General features: G+C 42.7%; 1 protein-coding gene across 3 annotated transcripts in view; it reads left to right on the top strand.

Moving 5' to 3' along the window:
* bbs2 (Bardet-Biedl syndrome 2) overlaps window positions 1-17,413 on the top strand; it is a 136,792-nt gene that overhangs the window by 96,329 nt on the left and 23,050 nt on the right. For 2 of the 3 annotated variants that reach the window (XM_073069629.1, XM_073069630.1), the window contains exons 15-16: window positions 5,782-5,919; window positions 12,241-12,353. In XM_073069629.1, coding sequence (XP_072925730.1) covers window positions 5,782-5,919; window positions 12,241-12,353 — 251 coding nt within the window. Of the gene's footprint in view, window positions 1-5,781; window positions 5,920-6,230; window positions 6,277-12,240; window positions 12,354-17,413 lie in introns of all 3 variants that reach the window. The other variant, XR_012101867.1, reaches the window with a different exon arrangement.

The raw sequence follows: 17,413 nt of genomic DNA, 5'->3' as shown, positions 1-17,413 counted from the left end.
CATGCAAGGCTTATTGAAAATGTAAGGAAGCATAGGATCTAGGGTGACATTGCTTTGTGGATCCAGAACTGACTTGCCCACAGAAAGCAAAGAGTGGTTGTAAACAGGTCATATTTTCCATGGAGGTCAGTCACCAGTGGTGTGCCTCAGAGATCTGTTCTGGGACCCCTACTCTTCGTGATCTTTATAAATGACCTGGATGAAGAAGTGGAGAGATGGGTTAGTAAATCTGCTGATGACACAGAAGTTGGAGGTGTGGGTAGTGTGGAGTGTAGTGGGACATTGATAGGATGCAGTTGGAGTTCAACACAGATAAGTGTGAGGTGGTTCATTTTGGTAGGTCAGATATGATGACAGAATATAGTATTAACGATAAAACTCTTGGCAGTGTGGAGGATCAGAGGGATTTGGGGTCCGAGTCCATAGGACACTCAAAGCTGCTGTGCAGGTTGACTGTGTGGTTCAGACAGCATACAGTACATTGGCCTTCATCAATAGTGGGATTGAGTTTAGGAGCCAATAGGTAATGTTGCAGCTCTATAGGACCCTGGTCAGAACTCACTTGGATTACTGTACTCAGTTCTAGTCACCTCACTATAGGAAGGATGTGAAAACTGTAAAAAGGGTGCAGAGGAGATTACAAGGATGTTGCCTGGATTGGGGAGCATGCCTTACGAGAATTGGTTGAGCAAACTCGGCCTTTTTTCCTTGGAGCGACAGAGGATGAGAGGTGACCGGATAGAGGTGTATAAGATGATGAGAGGCATTGATTGTGTGGGTAGTCAGAGGCTTTTTCCCAGGGCTGAAATAGCTAGCACAAGAGGGCACAGTTTTAAGGTACTTGGAAGTAGGTACAGAGGAGATGTCAGGGGAAAGTTTTTTATGCAAAGAGGGGTGAGTGCATGAAATGGGCTGCTGATGGTGGAGGCAGAAATGGTTCCTGGACAAGGTACATAGAACTCAGAAAAATAGAGGGCTGTGGGTAACCCTAGTTAATTTCTAAGGTAAGGACATGTTCGGCACAGCATTGTGGGCCGTAGGGCCTGTATTGTGTTGTAGGTTTACTATGTTTCTAAAATAGTTCTTGCTTTCTTTTCTATTCATGGAACCTGACTTCACTTCTGATGCTGCACCAGAAAATGAAGGTCTTCTGATAGAGGGCAGGGTGGTGTTTACATTGACTATAGGATTTTGTCAAATAACTTTTCACAATAGCATCAGAAATAGGTGTGAGCTTTGTTATCTGAATTCTTAGTCCTGCTATCATTTAATAATTAATCCAGTACTACTTCCACTTTGTTTCTAATCCCCATATCTCTTGATTTCTTTAGAGAGAAAGAATCAAGCTTGAGTACATGAAACATGTAAATAGGTACCCAAAGACCTTGAGGGATTCACACCCCTGTGAATAAATTTCACTTCATGACAGTCTTTTTTATCTTGAGAGGTTCTTCTGCCTCCGGAATCTAGAACCTGGAGGCAAGCAGTCTTTCAGCATCTACCCAGTCAATTCACCTCAGAGTCAGATGTATTGTGATGAGATTACATTTCATTATTCTAAACACCACTCAACTAACACTTCCTCAGGCAACACCTCCAAGCAGAACATAATTGAATTAATCTCAAATGTACTCAGCAAGGAATTATTTCACTAGAATTCTATGAATCCAGCTAGCGTTGTTTGCGGGCAGCAGAGTAAGCCGGGAGCAGAGTGAAGGCTTAAGGGCTTGGGCTCAGCGGGCTTAGGCGGAAACGGGCAAGGCAAGGTAGGTTTAGGTTTCAATTTTTCCTGTTATTTGAGGAAAGAGGGAAGTATGTGGGATGTGGGAGGTCCTGGAGTCTCCTAGCCTCCCGGACGTCCAAATCTGCGCCAGGTGCGCCGAGCTGCAGCTCCTAAGGGACCGTGTTAGGGAACTGGAGCTGCAGCTCGATGACCTTCGTCTGGTCAGGGAGAGTGAGGAGTTGATAGAGAGGAGTTACAGGCAGGTAGTCACACCGGGGCCACGGGAAGCAGACAAGTGGGTCACTGTTAGGAGAGGGAAGGGGAAGTGTCAGGTACTAGAGAGTACCCCAGTGGCTGTACCCCTTGACAATAAGTACTCTTGTTTGAGTACTGTTGTGGGGGACAATCTACCTGGGGGAAGCAACAGTGGCCGTGCCTCCGGCACAGAGTCTGGCCCTGTAGCTCAGAAGGGTAGTGAAAGGAAGAGGAAGGCAATAGTAATAGGGGACTCTATAGTAAGGGGGTCAGATAGGCGATTCTGTGCACGCAGTCAGGAGACCCGGATGGTAGTTTGCCTCCCTGGTGCCAGGGTCCGGGATGTTTCTGATCGCGTCCAAGATATCCTGAAGTTTGAGGATGAGGAGCCAGAGATCGTGGTACATACAGGTACCAAAGACATAGGTAGGAAAAAGGAAGAGGTCCTGAAAGGAGGATATAGGGAGTTAGGATGGGAGCTTAGGAAGGACCGCAAAGGTAGTAATCTCGTGATTACTGCCTGTGCCACGCGACAGTGAGAGTAGAAATGGAATGAGGTGGAGGATAAATGCGTGGCTAAGGGATTGGAGCAGGGGGCAGGGATTCAAGTTTCTAGATCATTGGGACCTCTTTTGGGGCAGGTGAAACCTGTACAAAAAGGACAGGTTGCACTTGAATCCTAGGGGGACCAATATCCTGGTGGGGAGATTTGCGAAGGCTACTGGGGAAACTTTAAACTAGAATGGTTGGGGGGTGGGAATCAAATTGAAGAGACTAGGAGAGAGGAGGTTAGTTCACAAATAGAGAAAGCTAGTAGACAGAGTGTGAAGGAGGATAGGCAGTGACAGAGAAGGTGAGCGCTCAGACCGAAGATGTAGGGGAGAAGGAAGAAAAAGATAATAAAGTTGTTTGCATTGTTAGGGATAAACAGAGAGTAAGAGGTGGAGAGTTTCTTAAATGCATCTATTTTAATGCTAGGAGCATTGTAAGAAAGGTGGATGAGCTTCGAGCATGGATTGATACCTGGAAGTATGATGTTGTAGCTATTAGTGAAACATGGTTGCAGGAGGAGTGTGATTGGCAACTAAATATTCCTGGATTTCGTTGCTTCAGGTGTGACTGAATCGGAGGGACAAGAGGGGTAGGTGTTGCATTGCTTGTCAGAGAAAATATTACAGCAGTGCTTTGGCAGGATAGATTAGAGGGCTCGTCTAGGTGGAATTGAGGAATGGGAAAGGTGTAGTAACACTTATAGGGGTGTATTATAGACCACCTAATGCAGAGCGAGAATTGGAGGAGCAAATTTGTAAGGAGATAGCAGATATTTGTAGTAAGCACAAGGTTGTGATTGTGGGAGATCTTAATTTTCCACACATAGACTGGGAAGCCCATGTTGTAAAAGGGCTGGATGGTTTGGAGTTTGTAAAATGTGTGCAGGATAGTTTTTTGCAGCAATACATAGAGGTACCAACTAGAGAAAGGGCAGTGTTGGGTCTCCTGTTAGGGAATGAGATAGGTCAGGTGACGGAGGTATGTGTTGGGGAGCACTTCGGGTCCAGTGATCACAATGCCATTAGTTTCAATATAATTATGGAGAAGGATAGGACTGGACCCAGGGTTGAGATTTTTGATCGGAGAAAGGCTAACTTTGAGGAGATCGCGAAAAGATTTAGAAGGAGTGGATTGGGCCAATTTGTCTTATGGGAAGGATGTAATAGGGAAATAGAGGTTGTTTAAAGGTGAAATTTTGAGGGTACAGAATCTTTATGTTCCTGTTAGGTTGAAAGGAAAGGTTAAAAGTTTGAGAGAGCCATGGTTTTCGAGGGATATTGGAAACTTGGTTCAGAAAAAGAGAGAGATATACAATAAATATAGGCAGTGTGGAGTAAATGAGGCACTTGAGGAATATAAAGAATGTAAAAAGAATCTTAAAGAAATTAAAAAGATAAAAGAAGATATGAGGTTGCTTTGGCAAGTAAGGTGAAAATAAATCCAAAGAGTTTCTACGGTTATATTAATAGCAAAAGGGTAATGAGGGATAAAATTGACAATCAGACACTCAGAGTGGACAGCTATGTGCAGAGCCAAAAGAGATGGGGGAGATTTTAAATAATTTCTTTTCGTCGGTATTCACTAAGGAGAAGGATATTGAATTGTGTAAGGTAAGGGAAACAAGTAAGGAGGTTATGGAAACTATGAGGATTAAAGAAGAGGAAATACTGGCACTTTTAAAGAATATAAAAGTGGATAAGTCTCCGGGTCCTGACAGGATATTCCCTAGGACCTTGAGGGAAGTTAGTGTAGAAATAGCAGGGGCTCTTTCAGAAATATTTCAAATGTCATTAGAAGTGTGGATGGTGCCAGAGGATTGGTGTATTGCTCATGTGGTTCCATTGTTTAAAAAGGGTTTCAAGAGTAAACCTAGCAATTTGACGTCTATGGTGGGTAAATTAATGGAAAATATTCTTAGAGATGGTATATATGATAGACAGGGTCTGATTAGGAACAGTCAACATGGATTTGTGCGTGGAAGGTCATGATTGACAAATCTTACTGAATTTTTTGAAGAGGTTACTAGGAAAGTTGAGGGTAAAGCAGTGGATATTGTCTACATGGACAAGGCCTTTGACAAGGTTCCACACGGAAGGTTAGTTAGGAAGGTTCAATCGTTAGGTATTAATATTGAAGTATTAAAATGGATTCAACAGTAGCTGGATGGGAGATGCCAGAGAGTAGTGGTGGATAACTGTTTGTCAGGTTGGAGGCCGCTGACTAGTGGTGTTCCTCGGATCTGTACTGGGTCCAATGTTGTTTGTCATATACATTAATGATCTGGATGATGGGGTGGTAAATTGGATTAGTAAGTATGCAGATGATACTAAGATAGGTGGTGTTGTGGATAATGAAATAGATTTTCAAAGCTTGCAGAGAGATTAAGGCCAGTTAGAAGAGTGGGCTGAAAGATAGCAGATGGAGTTTAATGCTGGTAAGTGTGAGATACTACATTTTGGTAGGAATAATCAAAATTCTCTGAAGGTGGAATCTCATGTGGATAGGGTGGTGAAGAAAGCTTTTAGTATGCTGGCCTTTATAAATCAGAACATTGAGTATAAGAGTTGGGATGTAATGTTAAAATCGTACAAGGCATTGGTGATGCCAAATTTGGAGTATTGTGTACAGTTCTGGTCACCAAATTATAGGAAGGATGTCAACAAAATAGAGAGAGTACAGAGGAGATTACTAGAATGTTACCTGGGTTTCAGCACCTAAGTTACAGAGAAAAGTTGAACAAGTTTGGTCTTTATTCTTTGGAGCGTAGAAGGTTGAGGGGGGACTTGATAGAGGTATTTAAAATTATGAGGGGGATAGATAGAGTTGACGTGGATAGGCTTTTCCCATTGTGAGTCGGGGAGATTCAAACAAGAGGACATGAGTTGAGAGTTAAGGGGCAAAAGTTTAGGTGTAACACGAGGGGGTACTTCTTTACTCAGAGAGTGGTAGCTGTGCGGAACGAGCTTCCAGTAGAAGTGGTAGAGGCAGGTTCGATTTTGTCATTTAAAGTAAAGTTGGATATGTATATGAACAGGAAAGGAATGGAGGGTTATGGGCTGAGTGCAGGTAGGTGGGACTAGGTGAGAGTAAGCGTTCAGCATGGACTAGAAGTGCCGAGATGGCCTGTTTCCGTGCTGTAATTTTTATATGGTTATATGGTTATTTCCTTAGTCTTATAAATAAAGCCTGTTGTAAAAGGATTTCCCTGCAGTTATGTTTTTGATCACTTCTGTAGTTAATTTTTCCTACAGGTTGCCATTAGAACAGAAGATATTGACCTTGCTGGTGAAATAATCCAGTCTTTGACGTCATTTCTAGCTATTGAAGACCTTCAAGTAGAAGCAGACTTCCCTGCCTACTTTGAAGAACTCCACAAGGTGCTAGTCCAGGTATGTGTATTGCTCATCTAGCAAGTCTCACAATTATGTACACCAGTTATCAGTATTTGAACCATGAGTCAGTTCATTAACATGGCCATGAAAGTTTACTTCATTTCTATTCAAAGTATGAGATTCCTGGAGGGAACCAAAATATGTTAGAATTAATAAAACGGGTGTTTCTTTCTCCTGCTGTTAGTAATAGTAATCTGAGCTGGAGGTCTCTAGAAATCACAGTCATAGTGTGTTTGTTTATCTGCAGAAGAAATACATATATTGGGTGTCATCTCTATAGCTTTACAAAGGTATTTTCCATCTTACAGATAAAAGCAGAAAATTCTGGAAATATTCTTCAGGTCAGGTTACCAGGTAATCAGTCTTCAGCAACTCCCCTCTCACTCCATCCTACAGTCATACATACTTTATTTTGATCAGGTTGTATCTCATTTTTCGAGGTACCTGCTCAAGCTCTCCTCCATGCTGAAAATCACTATTGTTTGGGATTGTTGATATTCTATAATAGTGACAGGTTGGGAACGGAGAATTGTTGAATAATATTGACTGTAAGACCCATTTTCTTGTGCATCAATGAATGAGTTGGAGCTCAGCCTGCTAGTGTGTGCAAATGTATATTGCAGCTCAACTACAGAGATTAGGGTGACCTTGGTTTGGAATCATTATGGCTTTGAAAGGTATCATCAAAGGTTCAGTAGATTTCTGTGATTTCTAAAGATTGACTACACTCCCTTGGATGTTTTTTGGAAGTGAGGTGCTGCACTGCAGCAAGAAAATTTGTAAAAAAAAACAAAGTCAGTGCAATGCTATTGTCATCAGTTTCTACACTATATTAGTACACCTTTCAACCCCACGTGCTCTTCTGCTGCTGTAGCCCATCGAGGTTCAATGTGTTGTGTGTTCAGAGAATCTCTTCTGCACACCATTGTTGTAAAAGGGTTGGTTACTTCAGTTACTGTCACTTTTCTGTCACACCTTGAACCATTCTTCTCTGACCTCTCTCATTGAGGCATTTTTGCTCACCAGATGTATTTTCCCCCACTCTGTAAACTCTAGTGACTGCTGTGTGCAAAAACCCTAGGAGGTCAGCAGTTTCTGAGATACTCATACTACCCTGTCTGCACCAACAATCATTCCACTTCAAAGTCACCTCCATAACATTTCTCCCCCATTCTGATGCTTGGTCTGAACAACAACTGAATCTATTGTCCATATCTGTATGCTTTTATGCATTGAGTTGCTGCCACATGATTGGCTATGGACATTTGCATAAATGAGCAGGTATACAGGTGTATCTAACAAAGTAGCCATTGAGTGAAATGTCACTATACAGACCAATGAGATTAATAAGCCTTCACCATTCATTCCCAGTGACACTCCTGCCATGTTTGTTGTCATTCTCTCTTGATCCTCAACTTGTTTCAGATGCTCCTACAGTACTCTCCACCTCTCCTCCTCCTCTGCAATTTAAACACTTACTGTACAGGCAGTCCCCGGGTTACGTATGAGTTCCGTTCCTGACTCCGTCTTTAAGTCGGATTTCTACGTAAGTCGGAGCAAGTACATCCGGTATTATTTAGCGTCAGTCAGTCAAACATTTGTCTTAGCATATAGTATATATTTTACCTTTCCATGCATATAAAACACTTAAGAAACATATGTATTCCAATAATTAAACCACTGCGTTGCTTAGTAATAATTGTAGCTTTCATCGGGGCAGGGCCTTTCACATGCTCTATTATTCTCACTTTATCCGTTATCCTTTAAAATTGTTCAGATCATTGATCGACTATAGCCTAACACTTTTAGACAATAGACAATAGGTGCAGAAGTAGACCATTCGGCCCTTCGAGCCTGCACCGCCATTTTGAGATCATGGCTGATCATCTACTATCAATACCCGGTTCCTGCCTTGTCCCCATATCCCTTGATTCCCCTATCCATAAGATACCTATCTAGCTCCTTCTTGAAAGCATCCAGAGAATTGGCCTCCACTACCTTCCGAGGCAGTGCATTCCAGACCCCCACAACTCTCTGGGAGAAGAAGTTTTACCTTAACTTTGTCCTAAATGACCTACCCCTTATTCTCATACCATGCCCTCTGGTACTGGACTCTCCCAGCATCTAGAACATATTTCCTGCCTCTATCTTGTCCAATCCTTTAATAATCTTATATGTTTCAATCAGATCCCCTCTCAATCTCCTTAATTCCAGCGTGTACAAGCCCAGTCTCTCTAACCTCTCTGCGTAAGACAGTCCAGACATCCCAGGAATTAACCTTGTGAATCTACGCTGCACTTCCTCTACAGCCAGGATGTCCTTCCTTAACCCTGGAGACCAAAACTGTACACAATACTCCAGGTGTGGTCTCACCAGGGCTCTGTACAAATGCAAGAGGATTTCCTTGCTCTTGTACTCAATTCCCTTTGTAATAAAGGCCAACATTCCATTAGCCTTCTTCACTGCCTGCTGCTCTTGCTCATTCACCTTCAGTAACTGATGAACAAGGACTCCTAGATCTCTTTGTATTTCTTCCTTACCTAACTCTACACCGTTCAGATAATAATCTGCCTTCCTGTTCTTACTCCCAAAGTGGATAATCTCACACTTATTCACATTAAACGTCATCTGCCAAGAATCTGCTCACTCACCCAGCCTGTCCAAGTCACCCTGAATTCTCCTAACATCCTCATCACATGTCACACTACCACCCAGCTTAGTATCATCAGCAAATTTGCTGATGTTATTCTCAATGCCTTCATCTAAATAGTTGACGTAAATTGTAAACAGCTGTGGTCCCAATACCGAGCCCTGTGGCACCCCACTAGTCACCACCTGCCATTCCGAGAAACACCCATTTACCGCTACCCTTTGCTTTCTGTCTGCCAACCAGTTTTCTATCCGTGTCAATGTCTTCCCCCCCAATGCCATGAGCTTTGATTTTACCCACCAATCTCCTATGTGGGACCTTATCAAATGCCTTCTGAAAATCGAGGTACACTACATCCACTGGATCTCCCCCATCTAACTTCCTGGTTACATCCTCGAAAAACTCCAACAGATTAGTCAAGCATGACTTACCCTTGGTAAATCCATGCTGGCTCGGCCCAATCCTATCACTGCTATCTAGATATGCCACTATTTCATCCTTAATAATGGACTCTAGCATCTTCCCCACCACCGATGTCAGGCTGACAGGTCGATAGTTCTCTGTTTTCTCCCTCCCTCCTTTCTTAAAAAGTGGTCACTTTTCCAATGACCGATGGCGTTTCACCTCTTTCCAAATGCTTTATTATTTCCACCTTATTTTCAATCGCGATCGCTTCCCGTCAATGGAACAGAAACACTGCGGGCAGCGGGTCCCGAGCAGCGCCAGCTCCCAAGGTCCGTTGGGTCCTAAGGACCACCGCACTGAATTTCCCGGGTCGGAAACTCCACCGCACTGAGACAGACTAAATTGGACAAGTGGGGGCTGTGCTGGGTTTGGGTATTTGATCCTCCACAATATTCCGCGTGGGAATTTAAACTGGGGGTGGCAGTGTTTTTTATGAGGTTGAGTTGCGAGCTCGACATCAACCCGGCATGGATGGTACGGGAGTCACTGGATCGACATCAACCCGGCACGGGAGCGGTCTGTCACTAAATCAAACTCAGGAACCTCCGTTCTTGACCCTGGCGCTGATCTCATGGCGCCACCAGCTGACCGGCAGTGGGGGCAGGGTCAGGGTGAATCTTACTAAGAAAAATTTAAGCCAAATACAAAGTTAAACACCCAACACAGTGTCAACGGCAATGACTTAAAATGGCGGACGGCATCGCGATCCGACTTAAAATGGCAGACGACGTTCTCCTTCCTCGGTTCGTAAGTACGAGTTGTCCGTAAGTTGGACATTTGTAACTCAGGGACTACCTGTACTTGTTTTTTCAGTTCTGTTAATGAAACGTTGATTTGAAATGCTGACTCATATTCTTTTCATAGATGCTGCCTGACCTACTGTTTTTCAGACTAACAGCATCAGCAGATCTTTCTTTTTCACTCTCCAGCATTCGTTATTCTGTTGTCTTTTGTTCACAGTTCAAAGTAAATTTATTAGCACAGTACATATTGTTTCTGTCACCATATATAACCATCAAATTCATTTTCTTGCAGGCGTAACACAATAGAATCAGTGAAAGACTGTACCCAACAGGAAGAGAGATTGAAATGCACTCAAAACGCCTGAGAAGCTCAGCAAGTCAGGCAGCATCAATGGAAAGCAATATATATGCTAGATCAGTGGTCCCCAACCACTGGGCTGCAAAGCATGTGCTACCGGGCCGCGAGGAAACGATATGATTTGGCGATATGAAACGATATGAGTCAGCTGCACCTTTCCTCATTCCCTGTCATGCCCACTGTTGAACTTGAACACACGCGAGGTCATCAGTTGCCTAAACGCAGTGATACCCTCGTGCCAGGGATCACTGGTTGGCCTCGGGTAACCGGCCGGTGAGAAGTGCTGTTGCTACTGGCTTGGAGCGCGGACAGATGGGCGCCTCTAAGCCTGTTTAGCACACAATGTTCGTGGGGAACCTGATGCTAAAATATTCGCAGACGACCTAATTCGGGCTCTGGGTTTTGTAATTGGCAGAGCAGCTACCTCGCTGCGATCTACTGAAAGTCATCCCTCTAGCCAAACTTTTGTCGGCCGATAGATCCGACCTACCTACGGGGGGGAGGGGGGCGCGGGTGCACACCCTGTCGCACTCCTCACTCGGCTGGTTGCTCTCTTCGGACTGTGACTGCCATGGCCCCAACACGGACCGCTGGCCCTTACCTTGTCCTCTCACCCCACCCACGACCAGCTGCACCTGGCCAAGGCAGTGGGCGGGTGGGAGGCTAGAATTTGGGCCCGGAGGCTGTCTAGTGAGGCAATGAAGCCCTCAAAACTGCTTTGGTACCGAGTCCAAGCACTCTGCACTGAAAGACAAACCCGTTGAATTTTTTCAGCGGAAAAAAATGTGAGCAAGTGGAACAGAAGCAAGTGCTGATAGCCACGAAAACTAAATTGCAGAATAGACTGGACATAAGGAGCCCACTTCAAGTATCACTGTATTCCGGTCATCCGGTCCACAAGAATATTGTCAATATTAAACCGGTCCACAGTGCAAAAAAGGTCAGTGACCCCTGTGCTAGATAGACTGGGAGTTAGAGATTGCCGTGGGATAGAACAATATCAACTCACATGGCACAGGCAGGCACCAGTACTGTAGGAAAAGGGATCTGCTCCATTGGGATGGCTTTCCTTAAACAAGCTGTTTCTGGCAAATCAAATGACTTTGTCTGTAAATTAAGCCATAAGCTATGCATCTGAAGGGGTGTGTTCAGCTTAAGGGAATTTAAGAAAGTTAATGAGAAAGGATAAGCTGTAGGATAGTAAAATAAATAAGAATAATCAGAAGAAGATCAACAAGGGAGAGAATTTATAAAAATGGTAATATGCCTCTAGTTAGAACCAGGGTAAGAAAAAAAGATAAACCGATAAAATTGAAGGTTCTTCAGCTGAATGGTTGTATTCATACAGAAATGGCACAAACCAAAATAAAAAGGTACAATCTAATTACATTATGGAGATATTTTAATGAAGAAATGCATAGTTCTTGACGAATATATATACTCTTAAAGCTCAAGAGTACAAGTGGTCCCAAATGGCAAGTGAGAAATTAAAGATTACCTTGGATCATTCCAACCGGAAATGATAACTATTTCTTGCTCCACAGCTACTGCCTAACCTGCTGAGCATTACCAGGATTTTGTTTCATTTTTTGGCGTATCTGAAATTTATTAACATTTGCTTTGTTTTAATGTTTTCCTATTACATTTATCCACTGTTTTCATTTTCTAACACCTCTTCCTCCCTCAATCCCAAACACACTGACTCCATCCCAGAGCTGTGATCATGCACTGTAGGAACACTGTTTTCACTTTGCTTGCTGATGACTCTGTTTCTCCCGTGCTGTCATGTTTTACATTAATTCGTACTTGCATTTTTTGATTTTATTTTCACTTTAGACAGATTATGAAGATTATTTTTTCTGCAATATCATACACAACAGTAAAACTCATTACGTGTGCACATAATACTGATTAACCAGACAGACATTAAATGCTAATTGAGAAAGGGGGAATCAGTGTTTGATAGTTTTAATTTTAATTCAATGTTTTTCTTGTAGTAGAGATGCATTGTTTCTAATCAAATTGTATCTCATTGCAGTAGTAAACCTATTGAGTATTTGTTTGCACAGATATGCTGATTTGAACTGTTTCATTTCGAACAGGTGGATGGTTATCATTCTGTGCATCAAAAACTCACTGCCGAGATGGCCGATCACTCTAACCTGGTCCGTAGCTTGTTGATTCGGGCAGAAGATGCACGTCTAATGGGTGACATGTAAGTATTTGATGCTGCAGTCCTGCATAAAAGTTCATCAGTTGAAAGGTTATCAACCAAAAATGTTAACTGTCTTTCACCCCCACCCCTATACAATTTGTCTGACTTGTTGAATTTTCCATTTTCCATTTTAATTTCAGATTTCCAGCATCTGAACTTATAGCTTTTCATATTATTTGGATTCCAATGATTCTAGGATTGAATGGCTCTCGTATGAAGAGCGTTTGATGGCTCAGGGCCTGTATTCACTAGAATTCAGAAGAATCAGAGGTGACCTCGTTGAAACCAATCAAATGGTAAAAGGCCTTAATAGTGTGGATATGGAGAGGATGTTTCCTATCGTGGGGGAGTCTAAGACCAGAGGACACAGCCTCAGAATAGAGGGGTGTCCTTTAAGAATGGAGATGTGGAGGAATTTCTTTAGCAAGAGAGTGGTGAATATGTGGAATTCTTTGTTACAGGCAGCTGTGGAGTCAAGTCTGTATGTATATTTAAGGTAGAGGTTGATAGTTTCATGAATGGTCAGGGCATGAAGGGATACGGAGAGAAGTCAGGGGATTGGGACTGAGAGGAAAATTGGATCAGCTATGATGAAATAGTGAAGCAGACTTGATGGGCCAAATGGCCTAATTCTCCTATATGTTATGATCTTATATTTCTAATGACACACTATTAGAAATAGTTTCTTTTGGTTTTTTTCAGGTCTGCTTGAATATTACATTTTTAAGGAAGCTGTAAGCCACAGCTTTGAATATTTTATTTCTGTCTGTTGTGTAATACCTTTCTGTGATGGCATAGAACAGAGAGTTTGGTATCAGGCTTGTGAGCAATGTAGCCAACAATGTAGCCAGTAGGTAGTAATCAGGGCATCATTGTTAGGGAGCTTGGCTCAAGTGGGAAGCTAATGCTAGATCACTTGTCCCTTTTTGTCCCTTTTGGAGAATTTTCTATGGTGTTGGTAGTATCACTGTTGAACCTTTACATACCTACTGTTGGTGGTCAGTGTCGTCAGAATTTTTGGAGGATAGGGCTCACCTCTGGCTGGGCATGTTGAACTAAAAATATGCTTCTTCACAGCCAATCAAAGGCTGCACTGCTGGTGCAGGCATTCCTAAACTTTTCCACCCGAGATGATCACTGGTAGCTTACCACACTCACCTGCTTATACCTTGGCCACCTGTCCTTGGTAAATGGCTGGAAACAATATCCCTGCACCTCTAGCAGCTGGAATGTGAGGAACCTGGCTGGGAGTGAAGCCAAGTTTTCCCAAGTAGTTCTATTCAGCTGTTATCCTAAGCTGTTACAGTCCCTGTGGTTAGAGAGACAACTTCTGAAACAGTATGCTGTGTGAGTTGGAGGGTAACTTGAAGGTGCTGGTCCCATGTACCCAACATGGAAGAAGCCTTGGCAAGTTGTTCAGAGCATCCTGTGAATGATACACTATGATGGAGCAAATGTTTCAGGTGGTAAATGGAATGTCAGTTAAGCAATCCTTCAGTTATCACCTGCTGCCTCCGGTTGAACAGAATATTCCACAGCACTCCTGGTTAGGACTTTCTGAATGGCACAGTTTCTTGTGGGAGTAGGAATGACATTCAGCACTGGATTTGCTCTCTGTCCACAGGATTTCTAAAGCTGATCCAATCAAGTTTCTGCTCAGTGGTGGTGATCCAGATTGTCACTGTGAGAAATACAAGATCTTGCCATTTTATGTAATGAAAACAAGTTGCCACTCCTCTGCTAAATTCCTCTGTCCTGATGAAGAGTCTTGGCCCAAAATGTATATAAACTTTAATGGATGCTGCCAGACCTGTAGAATTCCTCTAGCATTTTGTGTCTGCGTTCTGAATCTCCGGAGTTTACTTCTCTGCTAATGCTACCCTACATGCAGCTCTAAGTTACTTTTATTTTGGGGAGGTAAATGGAACTGAGCATTATCCAATCATTAAGTCATCCCTATGAAAAAGCAGCTGAAGAACATTTCAGATGCTGAAAATCCAAAATCAAGACAGAAATTAGTGAAAATGATCAGTGAATGTAACACAAAGATGAGCAAATCTGCAGATGCTGGAAATCTGATCGCAGTATACATTTCACCTCAGGCTAATGTCAATCAGGCTTTAGATGATCTCAGCAATGGGACTAATATGCACGAAACAGCACATCCTGTCATTTTGGGAGATTACAGCCAGGCCAGTCTGAAAAAAAAATCACTAAGCAATTACCATCAACAGATCACTTGCAATACCAGAGGAAACAACACACTGGACCATTGCTACACCACCATCAAGAATGCTTACCGTACTATTCCACACCCTCACTTCAGGAAGTCTGATCACCTGGCTGTACTTCTACTCTCTGAGTATAGGCAGAGACTGAAGACCGCAGCATCAGTAGTGAGGACCAAGAAGGTATGGACAAGGGAAGCACAGGACTCCTGTGCTCCTACAGGACTCCTTTGAATCAGTGGACTGGACCGTATTCTGGGATTCATCTTCAAACCTGGATGAGTATGCTGCAGTTGTTACTGACTTAATTAAAACCTGTCTGGATGAGTGTGTGCCTACAAAGACTTACTGTACATTCCAAGACCAAAAGCCGTGGACATACCAGGAGGTACATCATCTGCTGAAGGCTAGTTCTGTGACATTCAAGTCTGGCGACCCAGGCCTATACCAGAAAACTGGGTATGATTTGCAGAGGGCTATTTCAAAGGCAAAGAGACAATTTTGAACGAGGTTGGAGGCAGCATTGGATGCACAGCAACTCTGGCAGGGTTTGCAAGACATTACTTCCTACAAAGCAAAACCCAATAGCATGAATGGCAGAGATGCTTCACTACCAGTTGAACTCAATCCCTCTTATGCCCACTTCAAAAGGGAGAATATATCTACAGCTGTGAAGATCCCTCCTGCACCTGATGACCCTGTGATCTCTGTCTCAGAGGCCAATGTTAGGCTGTCTTTAAAGAGAGTGAACCCTCGCAAGGCAGAGGGTCCCGATGGAGTACCTGGTAAGGCTCTGAAAACTTGTGCCAACCAACTAGCATGTATTCAAGGACATTTTCAACCTCTCACTGCTATGGGCAGAAGTTCCCACTTGCTTCAAAAAGGCAACAATTATACCAGTACCTAAGAAGAAGAATAATGCCTTAATGACTTATTACCCGCTAGCACTCACAACTACAGTGATGAAATGCTTTGCGAGGTTGGTCGTGACTAGACTGAACTCCTGCCTCAGCAAGGACATGGACCTATTGCAATTTACCTATCGCCACAATAGGTCAACGGCAGACGCAATCTCACTGGCTCTCCACATGGCTTTAGACCACCTGGACAGCACAAACACCTATGTCAGGATGCTGTTCATCCGACTATAGCTCAACATTTAATACCATAATTCCCACAATCCTGATTGAGAAGTTGCAGAACTTGGGCCTCTGTAACTCCTTCTGCAACTGGATCCTCGACTTCCTAACCGGAAGACCACAAACTGTGCAGATTGGTGATAACATATTCTCTTTGCTGACAATCAACACTGGTGCACCTCGGATGTGTGCTTAGCCCAGTGCTTTACTCTCTATATACACATGTCTGTGTGGCTAGGCTTAGCTCAAGTACCATCTATAAATTTGCTGACGATGCAACCATTGTTGGTAGGATCTCAGGTGGTGATGAGAGGGTGTACTGGAGTGGTGCCGCAGCAACAACCTGGCACTCAATGTCAATAAGACGAAAGAGCTGATTGTGGACTTCAGGATGGGTAAGACGAAGGAACACATACCAATCCTCATAGAGGGATCAGAAGTGGAGAGCTTCAAGTTCCTGGGTGTCAAGATCTTTGAGGATCTAACCCAGTCCCAACATATCGATGCAATTATAAAGAAGGCAAGACAGCGGCTATACTTCATTAGGAACTTGAAGACATTTGGCATGTCAACAAATACACTCAAAAACTTATATAGATGTACCATGGAGAGCATTCTGATAGCCTGCATCACTGTCTGGTATGGGGGAGGCGGGGTGGCTACTGCACAGGACCGAAAAAAGCTGCAGAGAGTTATAAATCTAGTCAGCTCTATCTTGGGTACTAGCCTACAAAATACCCAGGACATCTTCAGGGAGTGGTTTTTCAGAGCAACATCCATTTTTAGGGACCTCCAGCACCCAGGGCATGCTCATTTCTCACTGTTACCATCAGGTAGGAGGTACAGAAGCCTGAAGGCACACACTCAGCGATTCAGGAACTGCTTTTTAGATCTTAGAGTTGGTACAAAATCATAGGCCAAAGGACATGTACTGTAAACATTGGGATCATCTGCACAACCCTGCCTCACTGAGTAAGAGATATTCCCTTTATCCTAGCCATTCCTTTCTTTCTTTTTCAATCTTTTTATTAATATCAACATGATAAGATTAATACATAGTTATTGGGATTACAAAATTAAAATGAACATAAAAGGGTACACAAGCAATAAGTACAATATAGTTAAGTCTTCCCAAATCATGAATGATACAACTATCATATAAATGAAACAACAAAAACAAACTAGGTATATCATGTTGAAAAAAAACAGAAAAGAGAAAAAGAGAAAAAAAAATTATTGCCCTAAGAAAAACTAATCTAACAAACTAACCACTAACTAATAAAGAGAAAAAAAGGAAGGAAAAAGAAAAAAATGGGCCGTTTATAGTATCTATAAAAAAACAAAGAATCGTCAGTGTCCCCAACTCCGATCCTCTCAACATACATATAATCAAAACCGGAAAAACAAATAAGATTGGAACAGGGTCGAATTACATCATGTGAAAATATTGAATAAATAGCCTCCGTCTTTTCAAATTTAATAGAAGGGTCATATATGACACTTCTAATATTTACCAAATTTAGACATAATTTGGTATAATTTACCAAATTTGACATAATTTAGACATAGTTTGAGAAAACCAATGAAATATGGTAGGGGGATTAATTTCTTTCCAATTCAACAAAATAGATCTTCTAGCCATTATTGTAAGAAATGCAATCATCCGACAAGCAGAAGAAGATAAATGACTCTA

The sequence above is a fragment of the Hemitrygon akajei genome, chromosome 17 (assembly GCF_048418815.1).
Source record: "Hemitrygon akajei chromosome 17, sHemAka1.3, whole genome shotgun sequence".
Lineage (NCBI taxonomy): Eukaryota > Metazoa > Chordata > Chondrichthyes > Myliobatiformes > Dasyatidae > Hemitrygon > Hemitrygon akajei.
This window is presented reverse-complemented; position numbering and strand designations above follow the sequence as displayed.